The sequence below is a fragment of the Oncorhynchus kisutch genome, linkage group LG4, assembly GCF_002021735.2.
Source record: "Oncorhynchus kisutch isolate 150728-3 linkage group LG4, Okis_V2, whole genome shotgun sequence".
Taxonomy (NCBI): Eukaryota; Metazoa; Chordata; class Actinopteri; order Salmoniformes; family Salmonidae; genus Oncorhynchus; species Oncorhynchus kisutch.
This window is the reverse complement of record NC_034177.2, coordinates 10929046-10943646: the sequence shown is the minus strand read 5'-3', so window position 1 is coordinate 10943646 and position 14601 is coordinate 10929046. Positions and strand designations below refer to the sequence as shown.

The 14601-nt window shown below is 42.7% G+C and overlaps 1 protein-coding gene across 1 annotated transcript; it reads left to right on the top strand.

Moving 5' to 3' along the window:
* The first annotated feature begins 935 nt into the window (after positions 1-935).
* Positions 936-12860, top strand: uhrf1 (ubiquitin-like with PHD and ring finger domains 1). Its single transcript, XM_031822419.1, has 17 exons — positions 936-1090; positions 2391-2553; positions 2655-2921; positions 3155-3303; positions 3693-3908; positions 4124-4239; positions 8660-8846; positions 9327-9450; positions 9620-9727; positions 9900-10004; positions 10130-10236; positions 10673-10835; positions 10995-11132; positions 11228-11351; positions 11575-11726; positions 12063-12161; positions 12266-12860. The coding sequence occupies exons 2-17, from the start codon at positions 2401-2403 to the stop codon at positions 12410-12412; spliced, it is 2355 nt and encodes a 784-aa protein (XP_031678279.1). The 5' UTR covers positions 936-1090; positions 2391-2400; the 3' UTR covers positions 12413-12860.
* The last annotated feature ends 1741 nt before the right edge of the window (positions 12861-14601 follow it).

Below are 14601 nucleotides of genomic sequence, written 5' to 3'. Positions count from 1 at the left end.
GAAAACATCCAACTGGGAGGTGTGATCAATGTGAAGACAGTGGAACATATTTCAGAGGCAGCAATATGGGAGGGAAAGGCAGAGTCTGTTATTAGAATTAAGTAATGGTGTTGAAGAGCCAAGCTTAAGTGAACTGCTGAGAAAATCTTCAGGGGATGTAGTTTTTAATTATGTATTTCGTTTCCTTAGGGAGATGAGAATAATGGGTATGATTATTTTTTTTTAAACCTTCCTTGTCTTTGGTCCACACTCCAGTCCAGTTGTTGATGGTAATGCACCTTAAAGTTAGTTACCAACCGCCATATAAAATCCATAGAAGAACCCACGCTATCACGCTGTTGTGGTAAGATGAACAATGGCGTTTGAAGCAGGGTGCTGTCCTTTAAAACAAGGAATGAATAGTTTTGGTGCTGGGTTGGATGAGAGGCATGAATATAAACCATTATTTAGGGCATCGGGAGGTTTTCCTTTAACTGTGAACAAAAACAGGAGGTTTTATGTTATTTTGTTCACACTTGGCATTATATTCTCCCGCCAAACTGAACAACAGGACAGGAACACTGGATGCACAACATCACGCTCTGGGCAGGACATGGCTGTGACCATCAAGTTTGCTATGAGAAAGTCGTTTTTTCAGTTTGAAGAAATCACATAGATACATTTGACAAACGTTTGCTGTCGATCTGTCATGTCGCAGGCATAAGGTTGTGTTAAAAGTTTGTAGATCACAGATCTGTTTCTGTGGTTGAGTAATAAAAAAATTGACCGTACAATCAATCTCGCGCCAAAATCCTCGGAAGAGGGAAGGCTAGCGAGACCCTAGTTTCGCGGGCTGAGGCTAAGCTCCGCTCACAGTTTTGATTGACAGGAATTACAGCCCACCAGAGAGAAATTCAGAATGGTAATAGCCAATAGCGGAAAGAAGGCGGAGACATTCACTGGTTGAAGGAGTCGTATTGATTGAGTCCTCTAAAAACAGTCTACAGAAGAGTTGTGCGTTTGATCCAGAAGTATAGGATTACGTTTTTCACGGTTTAATAAACGTCATATAATTATTTGCATTTGTAAGAAAAGAAAAGAAGAAAAACAGGTAACGTAATGTTTCTTCTTTGGTCAAGTTTACATTTTTTTTTTTTGGAAAGTTGCCTAGCTAACTTGGTACAGTGATTGCCTCATTCCAACCAGTTAACTTTTGATAGTGAATTATTAATATTATAATTTCACTCGACAGTTTGCATGGTAACTCATAAGCTAGGTGTACGTGTCCGTGTGTTTTCAATGTAAAGATAATCTTTCCTTTGGTTAGCTAAATTGTAGCCACTACAACGTATTAGTTGATGTTGTAGCTAACGTTAACTAGCTAGCTAGGCTAATGTAACGTGGTGTGTTGTCAATGTCGATTAACGTTACTATCAGTGTCCTATTTGTTACTATGGTGGCTGATAACGTTGTCTATAGTTAGTTACAACATTTCAATGGCTAATCCCATTTACATTCGCTGTTAACCAACGTTCGTATGACTTCTTAGCTAGTTAGTTCTAATTTACTAAGATGCTTACTTAAAGTTAGCTATTGCAAAAAAAAAGTTTGTTTACGACGGCTGAATATGACCGAACATGTTTATTTAATGTTAGTTAGCGTTAACGTTACTTGTCCACCAGCCGAGAACGAAACAGCGCGCTTTTTTGAATCATACCTAGCTAATTATTACATTAAATTACCTGATTAACAAAAAAAAATTGTTGGTCAATAAAAATTGCTAGCTGCTTGTCAATTGTTTCCCAATATTGTTTGATTCGTATGTGTAGCAAGCTAACCAGCCAACAATAGTAAGTCTAAGTAACTGGTCAAGTATAGTAACAGTAGTCGTTACTGCCACAACAATGTGTAACTCATCCCAGCTGACCCGATAGAACCAGCCTCCTCTCAGCTGAACACAAAGCTTCGCTAGTTAATGTAAAATAAAACGAATTATATATATTTATTTCATACTGTCTACCATAGCAATTCTATTCAAGTTTTGAGCCGGTCAAATATGTGCGCTTGGAACATTGTCAGGAAGCGAAGCCACGTTGTTTGATACAAGCTCTGCCTTCGCGCCAGGATGAGGTCGCAATAGCTGCATTTAAAAGGGTAGGAGTGGCTTACTCACCCAGTTTCCCGCACTGTTAAAATCAGCATGGCATGTTGGTTGAATAATCCCCCAGTCATTGAATGGGATTTGGGGAAGTATTTATTCAAATATATAATGAATGATTGATCCACTTGATCAATAGTTGGCACAGTAATACTCAAAGGAAAGTGGGAGAAAAACATTGAATTGTGCTGCTTTTGAAGCTCAGATGATGCAATGCTGCCATTAACTCCCAGTTTGGCTCCCCTTTGCACAGGGCAGCTGCAATGTGGATTCAAGTGCGCACCATGGATGGCAAGGAGACCCATCGGATCGACTCCCTGTCCAAACTTACCAAGGTGGACGAGCTGCGCCTCAAGATCTTGGAACTCTTTAAGGTTGACCCAGAGAAGCAGAGGCTTTTCTACCGGGGAAAGCAGGTGGGGCAGATGGATACTTTCCTGTTTAATTCCGTTACAACTGTGTTGCTGGGGTCCTTAGTAATCATGTCTGAATGAATATGTTCTGTTTCTGGTCCCAGATGGAGGACGGCCACACAATCTTTGATTACAACGTGGGTTTGAACGACATAGTGCAGCTGCTTGTTAGACAGGCCGCGCCCCCTGCTGCTGTCCTCAAAAGCAAGGACAAAGAGGCCGAGCTGTCCGACTCTGACTCTGGCTGTAGCTCTGCGCAGAGTGAGTCAGACAAGAGCTCCACCCACGGGGAGGCTGAGGTGCAGGCAGCTGGCACCTCCACCCAAACCGACTTGCCAGACCTGGTCGACCCCGGCTTTGGCTGTTACAAGGTAAACACAGGGCGGATCTCCAAAAGCACTAGTATTTGCTGTACTGGTATCACTTGATGGGGTGAAATAATGCTTTTAACTTAAAATCAAAAATGGCATTTGCGTTAATATTTTGGAGTTATTGAATTGGGGTGGAATATAATAGCTAGTCTTAATTTTAAGTTTGCAAAACATAAGTTTAAAAAATATTTAATTCAGCAGTGTCAATATCAACTTTGTAATTTCCCCCACAGATTAACGAGTTTGTTGATGCCAGAGACTTGAACATGGGTGCCTGGTTTGAGGCCCAAATTGTGAACATAACAAAGACATCTGGAGAGGAGGGCTCTGACACGAAACCCAGCGAAGAGGAAGTTATTCACTACCATGTCAAATATGAAGAGTGAGCATTTTATCAAGTATTTTATATTTAAAGATTGGCTGGATAGGTCATGCATCACTTTGTCAAAACAATGCAGACATGAGGGAGGCAATTCCATAACACGACAATTGGCAAACGAATTACAAATATCTGGGCTTGATAATTTGTACACTACCATGCCACATTGTTTTGCCTGCCAGTGTGTAAAAACCAGAGGAACATTTGAAATTAACGATTTGTATTACTCCAATGTGCCCCCAGCAGTCAAGTCCCTCAGAATTCAAACACTACTTTGAGCTGCTTCTGTTCTCAGATATGTCAATCAGCTTACAAAAGCCCCATTATGTAGGAAGCACCTGCCGTGTGCATCTGAGCTGAATACTGACACTGCCTCTGTGTGGTCTCTCTAGCTACCCAGAGAATGGTGTGGTGCTGCTGCATTCCAAGGATGTGCGCCCGCGTGCTCGCACTGTCTACCAGTGGCACCAGCTAGAGGTGGGCATGGTGGTCATGGTCAACTTCAACCCCGACGAACCCAAGGAGCGCGGCTACTGGTACGATGCCCAGATCCAGAGGAAGAGGGAGACACGCACCCTGCACGAGATCTACACCAAAATACTGCTCGGGTAATAATTGGTCCTGTTCGTCTCTGCTTTAATAAACAAAAAGAGAGTACATTGTCTCTCATAGCATAATTGATTACTTGTTTTATATTATCTGCATGGTATAGATTGCACTTTTGTATTATGTTGATGTCATAGTTTTCCATTGGCCATGTATAGCATTTTGTTTGCACAGTAGGACCATGACGGGTATCCGAAGAGCTTGTGTTTTATTTCAGGGATGCCGGTGACTCTCTGAATGACTGTAGGATCATGTTCTTGACTGAAATTTACAAAATCGAGGAGCCTGGATCATTGGATGGATCTGGAGTTGGATCTGACAGTCCATTGAAAAGTAAGTTGGAGCTGTTTAGCTGGATTTCATCGGCTGTATTCACTAGAAAGCAAACGGAACAAAACTATATATATTTTTTTATTTAACTGGGCAAATAAATATTTACAGTGATGGCCTAGGAACAGTGGGTTAACTGCCTTGTTCAGGGGCAGAAGGACAGATTTTTATTTTGTCAGCTCTGGGATTCGATCTAGCAACCTTTCGGTTACTGGCCCAACGTGCTAACCACTAGGCTTCCTTCCGCCCCCGTAAGGGACCTACCTGGATTTGTCCAATAACTTGTTTGTTTTGCTACTGTGCCAAATGTTTTGCACCAGAATCTGACTAATGTATACACCCCTGATGAGCTTTTGAGGCGACTGAAACCACATACACAGTAGGATAGTTATTATTTGTCACATGTGCCGAATACAACCAGTATAGACATTACTGTGAAATGCTTAGTCTCAATTGTCCTGAACGGTGCAGGGGTCTAAGGCACTGCATCTCACTGCTGGAGGCATCACTACAGACCGTGGTTCAATTCCAGGCTGTATCACAACCGTCCGTGATTGGGAGTCCCATAGGGCGGTGCACAATTGGCTCAGCGTTGTCTTTGTCAATAAGAATTTGTTCTTAACTGACTTGCCTAGTTAAATAAAATAATTCAGTTCAAGAGTTATATTTATAAAATAAAAGTGACACAATAACAAGGCTATATACAGGGGGTACTGATACAGAGTCAATGTGTGGTGGTATAGGTTAGTTGAGGTCATTTTGTCCATGTAGGTAGGGGTATGGGTAATAACCTTGAGTAGTAGCAGTGTACAAAATCAAAGGGGGAGTGTCACTGTAAATAGTCCGGGTGGCCATTTGATTAAATATTCAGCAGTCTTGTGGCTTGGGGGTGGACGCTGTTAAGGAGCCTTTTGGTCCTAGACTTGGCGTTCCGGTACCGCTTGCTGTGTGGTAGCAGAGAAAACAGTCTGACTTGGGTGACTGGAGTCTGTGACAATTTTTTGGGCCTTCCTCTGACACCCCCTAGTATATAGGTCCAGTGATGAACTGGGCTGTACGTACTACCCCCTGTAGTGCCTTACACCATGCCCAAACCGGACGTGTTGCGAACATTGCAAAATACATTTACACACGTTTTCAATCATTGCACCCACACTGCTCGCGCGCTCCAACGAGCATCTGCGTTGCCAGGCGCTAAAATGGGAGTTAATTCTATTTGTGACATAGGAGAGGCAGGACTTGAAGCGCGGTCTATCTTCTCATTAGTTTTTAGGAACATATACCCACGTGGGTGATTGAAAGATTAACTGAGGTCTGTTGTGGTAATGCACCTTATTATGAAAGTTAGTTGCCATATTAAGTCCAAAGAAAAAGATGCCTGGAAGGAGGAGAGATGACTAGAGACTATTCGGTTGACCGTTTTATGTGTGGATTAAGTATCGGAGTAGAGGACCTGGTGTTACGGTTGGATGTCGAGCAGTTGCCATACCAGGCGGTGATGCAACTGGTCAGGATGCTCTCAATGGTGCAGCTGTAGATCTTTTTGAGAATCTGGGGACCCATGCCAAATCTTTTTAGTCTCCTGGGGAGAAAGGGTGATGTCGGTTCTCCTTTTCCTGTTGTCCACGATCTTCTACTTTGTCTTGCTCACATTGAGGGAGAGGTTGTTGTCCTGGCACCACACGGCCAGGTCTCTGACCTCCTCCCTGTAGGCTGTCTTGTCGTTGTCGGTGATCAGGCTTACTGTTGTCGTCAGCAAACTTAATGATGGTGTTGGAATTGTTTGGCAACGCAGTCGTGGGTGAACAGGGAGTACAGGAGGGGATTAAATACACGCCCCTGTGTTGAGGATCAGCGTGGCGAATGTGTTGCTGCGTACCCTTACCACCTGGGGGAGGCCTGTCAGGAAGTCCAGGATCCAGTTGCAGAGGGAGGTGTTTAGTCCCAGGGTCCTTAGCTTAGTCATGAGCTTTGTGGGCACTGTGGTGTTGAATGCTGAGCTGTAGTCAATGAACAGCATTCTCACATAGGTATTCCATTTGTCCAGGTGGGAAAGGAAGATTGTGTTATCTGTTGGGGTGGTATGTGGATCTCTGGTTTCTGTAATGATGGTGTTGTGAGCCATGACCAGCCTTTCAAAGCACTTCATGGCTACCGACGTGAGTGCTACGGGGCGCTAGTCAATTAGGCAGGTCAACTTCACAGGGACTATGGTGGGCACAGGGACTATGGTGGTCTGCTTGAAACATGTTGGTATTAGACTCGGACAGGGAGAGGTTGAAAATGTCAGCGAAGATGCTTGCCAGTTAGTCCACGCATGCTTTGAGAACACGTTCTGGTAATGCATCTGGCCCTGTGGCTTTGAATGTTGACCCGTTTAAAAGTCTTACTCACATCGGCTACCGAGAGCGTTATCACACAGTCGTCCGGAACAGCTGGTGCTCTCATGTATGCTTCAGTGCTGCTTGCCTCAAACAAGCATAAAAGGCATTTAGCTCGTCTGGTAGGCTCGTGTCAATGGGCAGCTCGTGGCTGGGTTTCCCTTTGTAATCTGTAATAGTTTGCAAGCCTTGCCACATCCAACAAGCGTCAGAGCCAGTGTAGGGGGATTCAATCTTAGTCCTGTATTGGCACTTTGCCTGTTTGATGGTTCATCTAGTTCCGGATTAGTGTCCCGCTCCTTGAAAGCGGCGGCTCTAACCTTTTAGCTCAGTGCGGATGTTCCCTGTAATCCATGGCTTCTGGTTGGAATATGTACGTACGGTCACCGGGGACGACGGCGTCGACGTACTCATTGAAGCCGGTGACTGAGGCGGCATCCAAAGCCATTGGATGAATCCCGTAACATATTCCAGTATGTGCTAGCAAAACGTTCCTAAAGTGTAGCATCAGCTGACTGTTTCCGTATTGAGCGAGTCACTGGTACTTCCTGCTTTAATTATTGCTTTTAAGCACAAATCGGGAGGATAGAATTATGCTCCGATTTGCCAAATGGAGGGTGATGGAGAGCTTTGTATGCGTCTGTGTTTGGAGTAAAGGTGGTCTAGGATTTTCTTTTCCCTGGTTGCACATGTGACATGCGGGTAGCAATGAGGTAAAAAGGATTTAAGTTTGCCTGCATTAAAGTCCCCGGCCACTAGGAGCACCGCGCCTGGGTGGTAATTTATTTTTGTTTGCTTATGGCCTTATACAGCTTGTTGAGTGCAGTCTTAGTGCCAGCATCCGTTTGTAAATTGAAGTATCAACACATTTTATACACTGGTGTAAATAATTGACCTGCACTCAATACACAGATGCAGTGATAGCGCAGTATTTTCTATTTTGTCACAAACGGCCTACATGTTTAGTCTGTTCTCGTGTAGGGTCCGTGCATTTATCAGCCTGATTTTCATGAAGGATTAGGATACATGTAAATCACATGCAGAGTTGCAAATGTTCTGCAGGCTGAAATTAGGCTATAGTTCAATGTTTGAGGCAGATCCATACACATACTATTGTTACCATAGAGACTGGGATTAATCTTGACATGCTTTTCGATCCAGCACGAGATTCATTTTTAGTTATGATGGCTGCACAAATCATTATGTTCTTAGTTTTTTTTTTTTAAAGTGCTGACTGAGCATATTTAGTTTGCTTGTGCAGATTCATCCAAAACACTGGTTGTAAATGGAATTTCCAGGCAAACGAAAAAGGAGAGCATTTGATAATGTCAATCAAAGATGAACCCAGTTTAATACTAGAATTTAGGGAAATGCCTTCAATAGCATAGAAAATATCTCACTGGCCTCTTAGAGACAGGCCCTTTAGTCTAATACAGGGCTCTCTAACCCTGTTCCTGGAGAGCTACAGTCCTGTGGGTTTTCACTCCAACCATTATGAAGCCTACCTGATTTCTAATAATTACCTGGTTTATAAGCTGAATCATGTTAGTTACAACCTACAGGAGGGTAACTCCAGGAACAGGGTTGGTGAGCCCTGGTCTAATCAGACGGTATCAAATGTTCTCTAAACATCAGCCTGAGAGGCTTGTACGAAGTCAAAACAATTCTGTGACTTTGCAAGCTGCTACAGAATCACGTTATTCATAATGTCATCAATATTATAACATTCAGTGTGTCCTTGTGCCTTCAGTAACTGACGTCAATCACTATCAGATGATATGAGAACAACCCATAACATTCAGTATCAAGTCTGGTGACCATCAACCCCAACACACATCACTGTCACAAACAGAACACTGGAAATCTTGTGTGTTGCAGAAAGGGGAAGCGTGTGGATATGCTAAGCATTGTGAATTATTCTTAATTAAATATTAAATATTCCCAGTACACACACGCATCTCCTACTGAAGGGTTTACAGTACTCATCTTAACGTTTACAAGTCAACGGGCTGACATTGTCTTCGCTCCTGTTTTTACTCCAGGGTCAAACGGACCCGAGTGCAAACACTGCAAAGATGACCTCAAAAAGAACTGCCGCTGGTGCAACTGCCACGTTTGCGGTGTGAAGCAGGACCCTGACAAGCAGCTGCTGTGTGACGAGTGTGACATGGCCTTCCACATCTACTGCCTTAACCCCCCACTGACCAGCCTCCCCGATGATGATGACTGGTAAGTATACTACAGTACTGATGTCTGTGCTGGCAGTCTGTCTGGCCAGTGCCCCCTTCTAGAGCTGCTTTTGTGACTGTCTTAGTCATGCCATTGATTCAGATGGCACTTGAAGCATGTTTCTAAATGGAGTTTGATGTGATTTCAGGCTGTTTATTTGGCAAATTTGAATTTAGTATTAATCATTAGTTTCTTTCTACTGTGAGCTGTACTGTCCAAATTACTTGGAAGAAAAGTCTGCACATAGAACACCCACCGGTGCTGGTGTTGCTCCCCCTCGTCTCCATATCTGTGCTACAGTGAAGTGTGGTCTGTAACCTCTGCATTGGGGGAGTTGTCTTCTCTCCGACATGTATTCAGCAGACCAGAACAACATTCCCCATGCCCATATTAACACTACACGAGCCATGCAGTGGCTTTATACTGCATTTATTTTTGATGTCCTATTCCCTGCTTGCTCTAACCTCTGTATTTATCTAGGTATTGTCCCGAGTGCCGCAACGATGCCAGTGAAGTGGTCCTAGCAGGAGAGAAACTCAAGGACAGCAAGAAGAAATCCAAGATGGCGTCCGCTAGCTCAACCAGCCAGCGAGACTGGGGAAAGGTAAGCACATTGAGGAATGTTGATGGGTGAATCTACCTCTTAGTGAAATAGCAGGTGTAATGATGGGTCCTGAGACATCATACACCCAGTTACCCTTCTGAACTTTTTGTTGTTAGTTTAGTAAACTGTGTATACACAAGTGTTTTTACACGACCTCTTCTCCTATCAGGGCATGGCTTGTGTCGGCCGCAGCAAGCAGTGCACCATCGTGCCCTCAAACCACTACGGCCCAGTCCCTGGCGTCCCCGTTGGAAGTATTTGGAAGTTCAGGGTCCAGGTGAGTCACATCTGTTTGCAACAGGCTGGAAAGGAAAGTCATAACTGCAGTAACTGTCAAAGGGAGTCTTGTGGGTGGCGAATGTGGATTTGATTGAATGAACCCCTTAAGGTTTGTTGTGATGGCTGTCGGTCCTGGTAGGTTGTTCTCTGACATTAAACACTGTGTACAGGTGAGTGAGTCTGGTTGCCACAGGCCACATGTAGCTGGGATCCATGGGAGGAGCAACGATGGATCTTACTCCCTAGTGCTGGCAGGGGGTTATGAAGACGACCAGGTACATAGGCTCTCTTCCATATTTTTCCTTTACTACATGTGTCCATAATGTACATAGTTAAAAAAAGTAAATGGGAGATTAAGTGACTAGATGTAACGGAATGTTGTGAACACCTTGGTTCCCAGGATAATGGCAACGAGTTCACCTACACCGGCTCAGGAGGACGAGACCTGTCTGGCAACAAGAGGACAGCCGAACAGTCGTGTGATCAGAAACTCACCAATATGAACAGGTAAGTCTCTGCACAGAGAACACCCACTGGTGCTGGTATACCTCCCCTGGTCTCCATATCTGTGCTACAGTGAAGTGTTGTATGTTTCCTCTTCTCCTACATGTATTCATCAGACCAGCACAACTTTCCCCATGCCACTATTAACGCTCCGTGTGTGATAGTGGTTTGAATGAGGTTGGAATTTAGTGGAAGCCTGGGCTTTGCATGTCTTTGCCTCGAGCTTTAGGTTGACTGTTTTTAACAATCATGACCTGTTCTAACAATTCACCTTTTATTGTATTCAGTATAATTCAAAATTATTCAAGTAGGACATCTTATTTGCTGTTTAAACTGTCTGTAATGTATTTTGAGTGGGTTTTGACATGGATTATTCACTGCCATCCACAATTTGATTATCATTTGAATGACCCAATCCTCATTTGCCTGTATGACCCAGAGCTCTGGCTCTGAACTGCAACGCGTCGGTGAACGAGAAGGACGGGGCCGAGGCCAAAGACTGGAAGGCAGGCAAGCCGGTCAGGGTGGTGCGCAGCTCCAAGGGCCGCAAGCATAGCAAGTTCAGCCCTGAAGACGGCAACAGATACGACGGCATCTACAAGGTGGGAATGCCCAGGCGTGAAATGAGGATGTTGAATCTGAAATGAATTTCAAAATGAAAATACTGTGTATTGTTACACCCTTAGCAATTCACAAGCCTGCATCCTTTGTCTTGTCCTGTGGTTCCATGTTGACTGAACAAATTCACTCATCTCTTCCAGGTGGTGAAATACTGGCCAGAGAAGGGCAAGTCCGGCTTCCTGGTCTGGAGGTACCTGCTCAAACGAAACGACGACGAGCCAGCGCCATGGACCAGGGATGGCAAGGAACGCATCAAGAAACTGGGACTCACAATGCAGGTAGACACACGGATTATCCTGTTAACTGCAGCTCGGGCCACTATGCCTTTCTATAACTCGTTTTGATGAGTCTACATCCTTTTGATATTTTGTAGTATCCTGAGGGCTATCTGGAGGCCCAGACTGCCAAGGAGAAGGAGAAGGAAAACAAGGAGAAAGAAAATGAGGTGACTGAAACACCCACCAAAGGAAAGCGGAAGAGAAAGTCTCAGTCTAATGGTGGGTACTTTGTTAAATGTAGCTGCAGAATTAGCTATAGCCACACAAAATAAATTGGTAGCATTCAAATTTCCAACAGAATACAGGTGCAAATGGTTAATGAACACTATTCTCACTTTTACAATCACGAGTGGTATTGACCCTGGAGGAAGTTCCAAATGGGTGTCCATCTTTCTCCCAACCTTCTGTATCCATATGCTACCTCTCCTAACCTCTTTTGTAGCTGAAGAGAAGTTGTCACCAACCAAGGGAACTCCCAAGAAGATGAAAGTTGAGGCTTATAAACTGACCAAAGAACAGAAGGCTTGGGTCAAGGGTGACGAGTCCAACAGGAAGCTGTGGGGTGAAGCCATGGAGTCTCTGGCCCTTGGCCCGGTACGTCAGATTTCACACCATTGGGATTAATTTATTTACCCGTATCCAGATAAAATATCATCCTTTCTCAATGAGACTAATGCAAAGCCAATGACTCTTGATATGACCATCTGAAGCTTTAAAAACAGGCAAGCATTGATGTTAATGCTTTATCTTTTGATTGTCATCACTGGTGGTGGACTGAGCATTGTCTTTATGCTATGTCCATTGAAGGGCTGATAGAAAGCATTAGAATGTGTAACATGACTTGGTTTTGCAGCTTCTGCTTTTCCATGTCATTCTCCTCACCATGGGTTTGGATACTAGGTACTTAACAGTTTACTTTTGCTTTCCCAGAAATTCCTGAACAAAGTTGAGGAAGTCTTCTCATGTATATGCTGCCAGGAAGTGGTCTTTCAACCTATTACCACTGAGTGCCAACACAATGTCTGCAGGGTAAGTTGATCTTCTTTGCTAGCTTTGACATTTTGCCTTTGTGTCCATTTTGAGAGCAAGAAAAGTAGACAAAAGATTGAAAGTTGCACTTTTCCTTTTTATAGGAATGCCTTCAGCGGTCTTTCAAGGCAGAGGTGTACTCATGCCCGGCATGTAGGCACGATCTGGGGAAAAACAACCCAATGACTGTCAACAATCCCCTCCAAGCCATTCTCAACCAGTTCTTCCCAGGATACAGCAGTGGACGGTGATAACTTGTTCCACATGCTTGACCAGCATGGAGACAACATGAACTATGAGGGAAGTTAAGAATTTCAGTAAAGACACATAATAACTTTTCCTAATATATTTTACAAATGTAACACTGTGTTTGGTGAAATGCCACCCCCTCTTCTCTGGTCCTATGTCATTAACTGTAGTTGATGTAATTAAACTGCCTTGATCAAATGTATCTGTAACATTAATGTTCTTCTGTTAACAATGCATAAATTTAATACACAAGTCGAATTCCTTCAAGCACATGTGTTTTTTTTGTTAGAGCAGATAGACATGTTAATCAATTGCATACACTTTTATTTAGGAAACACTCCCTTATTGAATGTATTCTATATTCTAAGTTTGATGTCCAATAGAACTGGCCTGAACTCATGTTTTTCTTAAGCGAAGCACAACTGAAATCTGTTAGCGACCCCATTTAAACAATTTTATTTTAAGTGTCGGTATGGATTTGATATTGCAACCCCCCTCGCCCCCAAGTTATATTTAAATGTTTATAGAAATGACTTGTCATGATGGATGTGAGGGTCATTTCAGTAACAAATGTACTCGTTGTTTTGTGTGTGTACTCTTTTTTTTTTTTTTTTTTTTTTTTACAAAAGTTTTTTAAAACATTTATTTTCCCATGTGTAATCTGATGGAGTTAGTGAACATTTGATTTCAATTTGAGGGGAATCTATACCTTTCACTAATCTATACAATAATTGACTTTTGTTCCAATTTATTGTCATAATTATTCCTTTTTAATTGTCAAATGTACATCACCTTAATCCTTTAACTGCTGTCGAAGCACACTGTTTCTGAACAAGCCCAAAGATGTCATGTGTAACCTTTACTGTTGTGCACAATTTCTGTTTAGGTGTCCCACAAAATGCTTTTGATTCAAGGCAGGGCTATAGAACACGTAAAACACCTAGCTCTGTTAAACTTTTCTCTGGTGGTTCAACAGGAAATATTTAAGACCCAGAATTGAAATTTTGCTCAGTTTTATGTTTCTGCTTGTTCTTTTCCAGTATTGCAAAATGAATGCCAGTGGCTGCAGATGTTAGCAATACCTCAAATTTACAATTTGCATAAACTGGAAATGTATATTTTCTAAAATTGTATATTTTTAGAATTGTTTTTTGATATGTAGTATTAGAAGTTACTTGCTTGCACATGTTTTTACCAAGTGCAGAATTTTCCAATAAACTTTTTTATAAAATAAAAATGCAAATTTGAAATGTTACTTTTTCGTTAACAAAGGATGTAATGGTGCCTTTTTGTCCTAGGTGTCAGTTTTATGACCAGTCTTGTAAGAATAAAATGTGCAGATATTTATGTATGTCCATTTTAGAACTGCATTTGAAACACTTAAATCGACTCCAGCCACCCTAGTCATAGACTGTTCTCTCTGCTACTGCACGGTAAGCTTCTAAACAGCTTGTACCCCCAAGCCATAAAACTCCTGTCTAATCAAACGGCTACCCAGACTATTTGCACTGCCCCCCCCCCCTCCCGTTTTTACACGGCTGCTACTCTTAGCTATGTACATATTGCCTCAACTAACCGGTGCCACCACACTGGAAATCATATTTAATATACGGCCTCATGTTACATTTTTTTGAGCAAGCATTGCCTGAAATCCATGTTATTGGTTTTGGTTATAAGAACATTTACACGTATTTCTTTGTTGCAAAGTATACTACACTGTTTCTAAGAACATGGCCACATTTGGATCAACAGAACATTCCTTAAAATAAAAAACATTTCCGAGGACTTCTGTAGTACAAGTTCCCATTTTGGTTGTTTCCACTAGTTACCACAGACACAAAGTCAGTTTGCTTTCGTAAAAATATGAAAACAATTTGCTTGTTGGTTTTCTATTTTAAGCGTTAGTCATACGGTTGGCATTGTGTTCAAGTTTAGGGTTAAGATTAGGTTTGAAATCCGATATTAGGAAAATAGATTGTAGAAAGAGGCGGGGTTAATGACTTTGTGGCTGGGGTAACTAGGGACGACCCATCTTGGAACCATTTTCGTTTTGATATCGTAAAATGACGCTTCCTGGAGGTTAACCCTTTTCACAACCGGAAAATGTGCTGCCCAGTTCGTTCTGCCTTATTGGTTCATATAGCAATCTATCAACGAGGTCATCCAAACAAATCCACAGAACGCATCCAGT

Coding starts and splice junctions, on each gene's coding strand:
- uhrf1 (XM_031822419.1), top strand. CDS start 2,401: ATGTGGATTCAAGTGCGCACCATGGATGGCAAGGAGACCCATCGGATC. Junction 10,005..10,129: donor GGGGTTATGAAGACGACCAG/GTACATAGGCTC, acceptor CTTGGTTCCCAG/GATAATGGCAACGAGTTCAC. Junction 11,133..11,227: donor AACTGGGACTCACAATGCAG/GTAGACACACGG, acceptor GATATTTTGTAG/TATCCTGAGGGCTATCTGGA.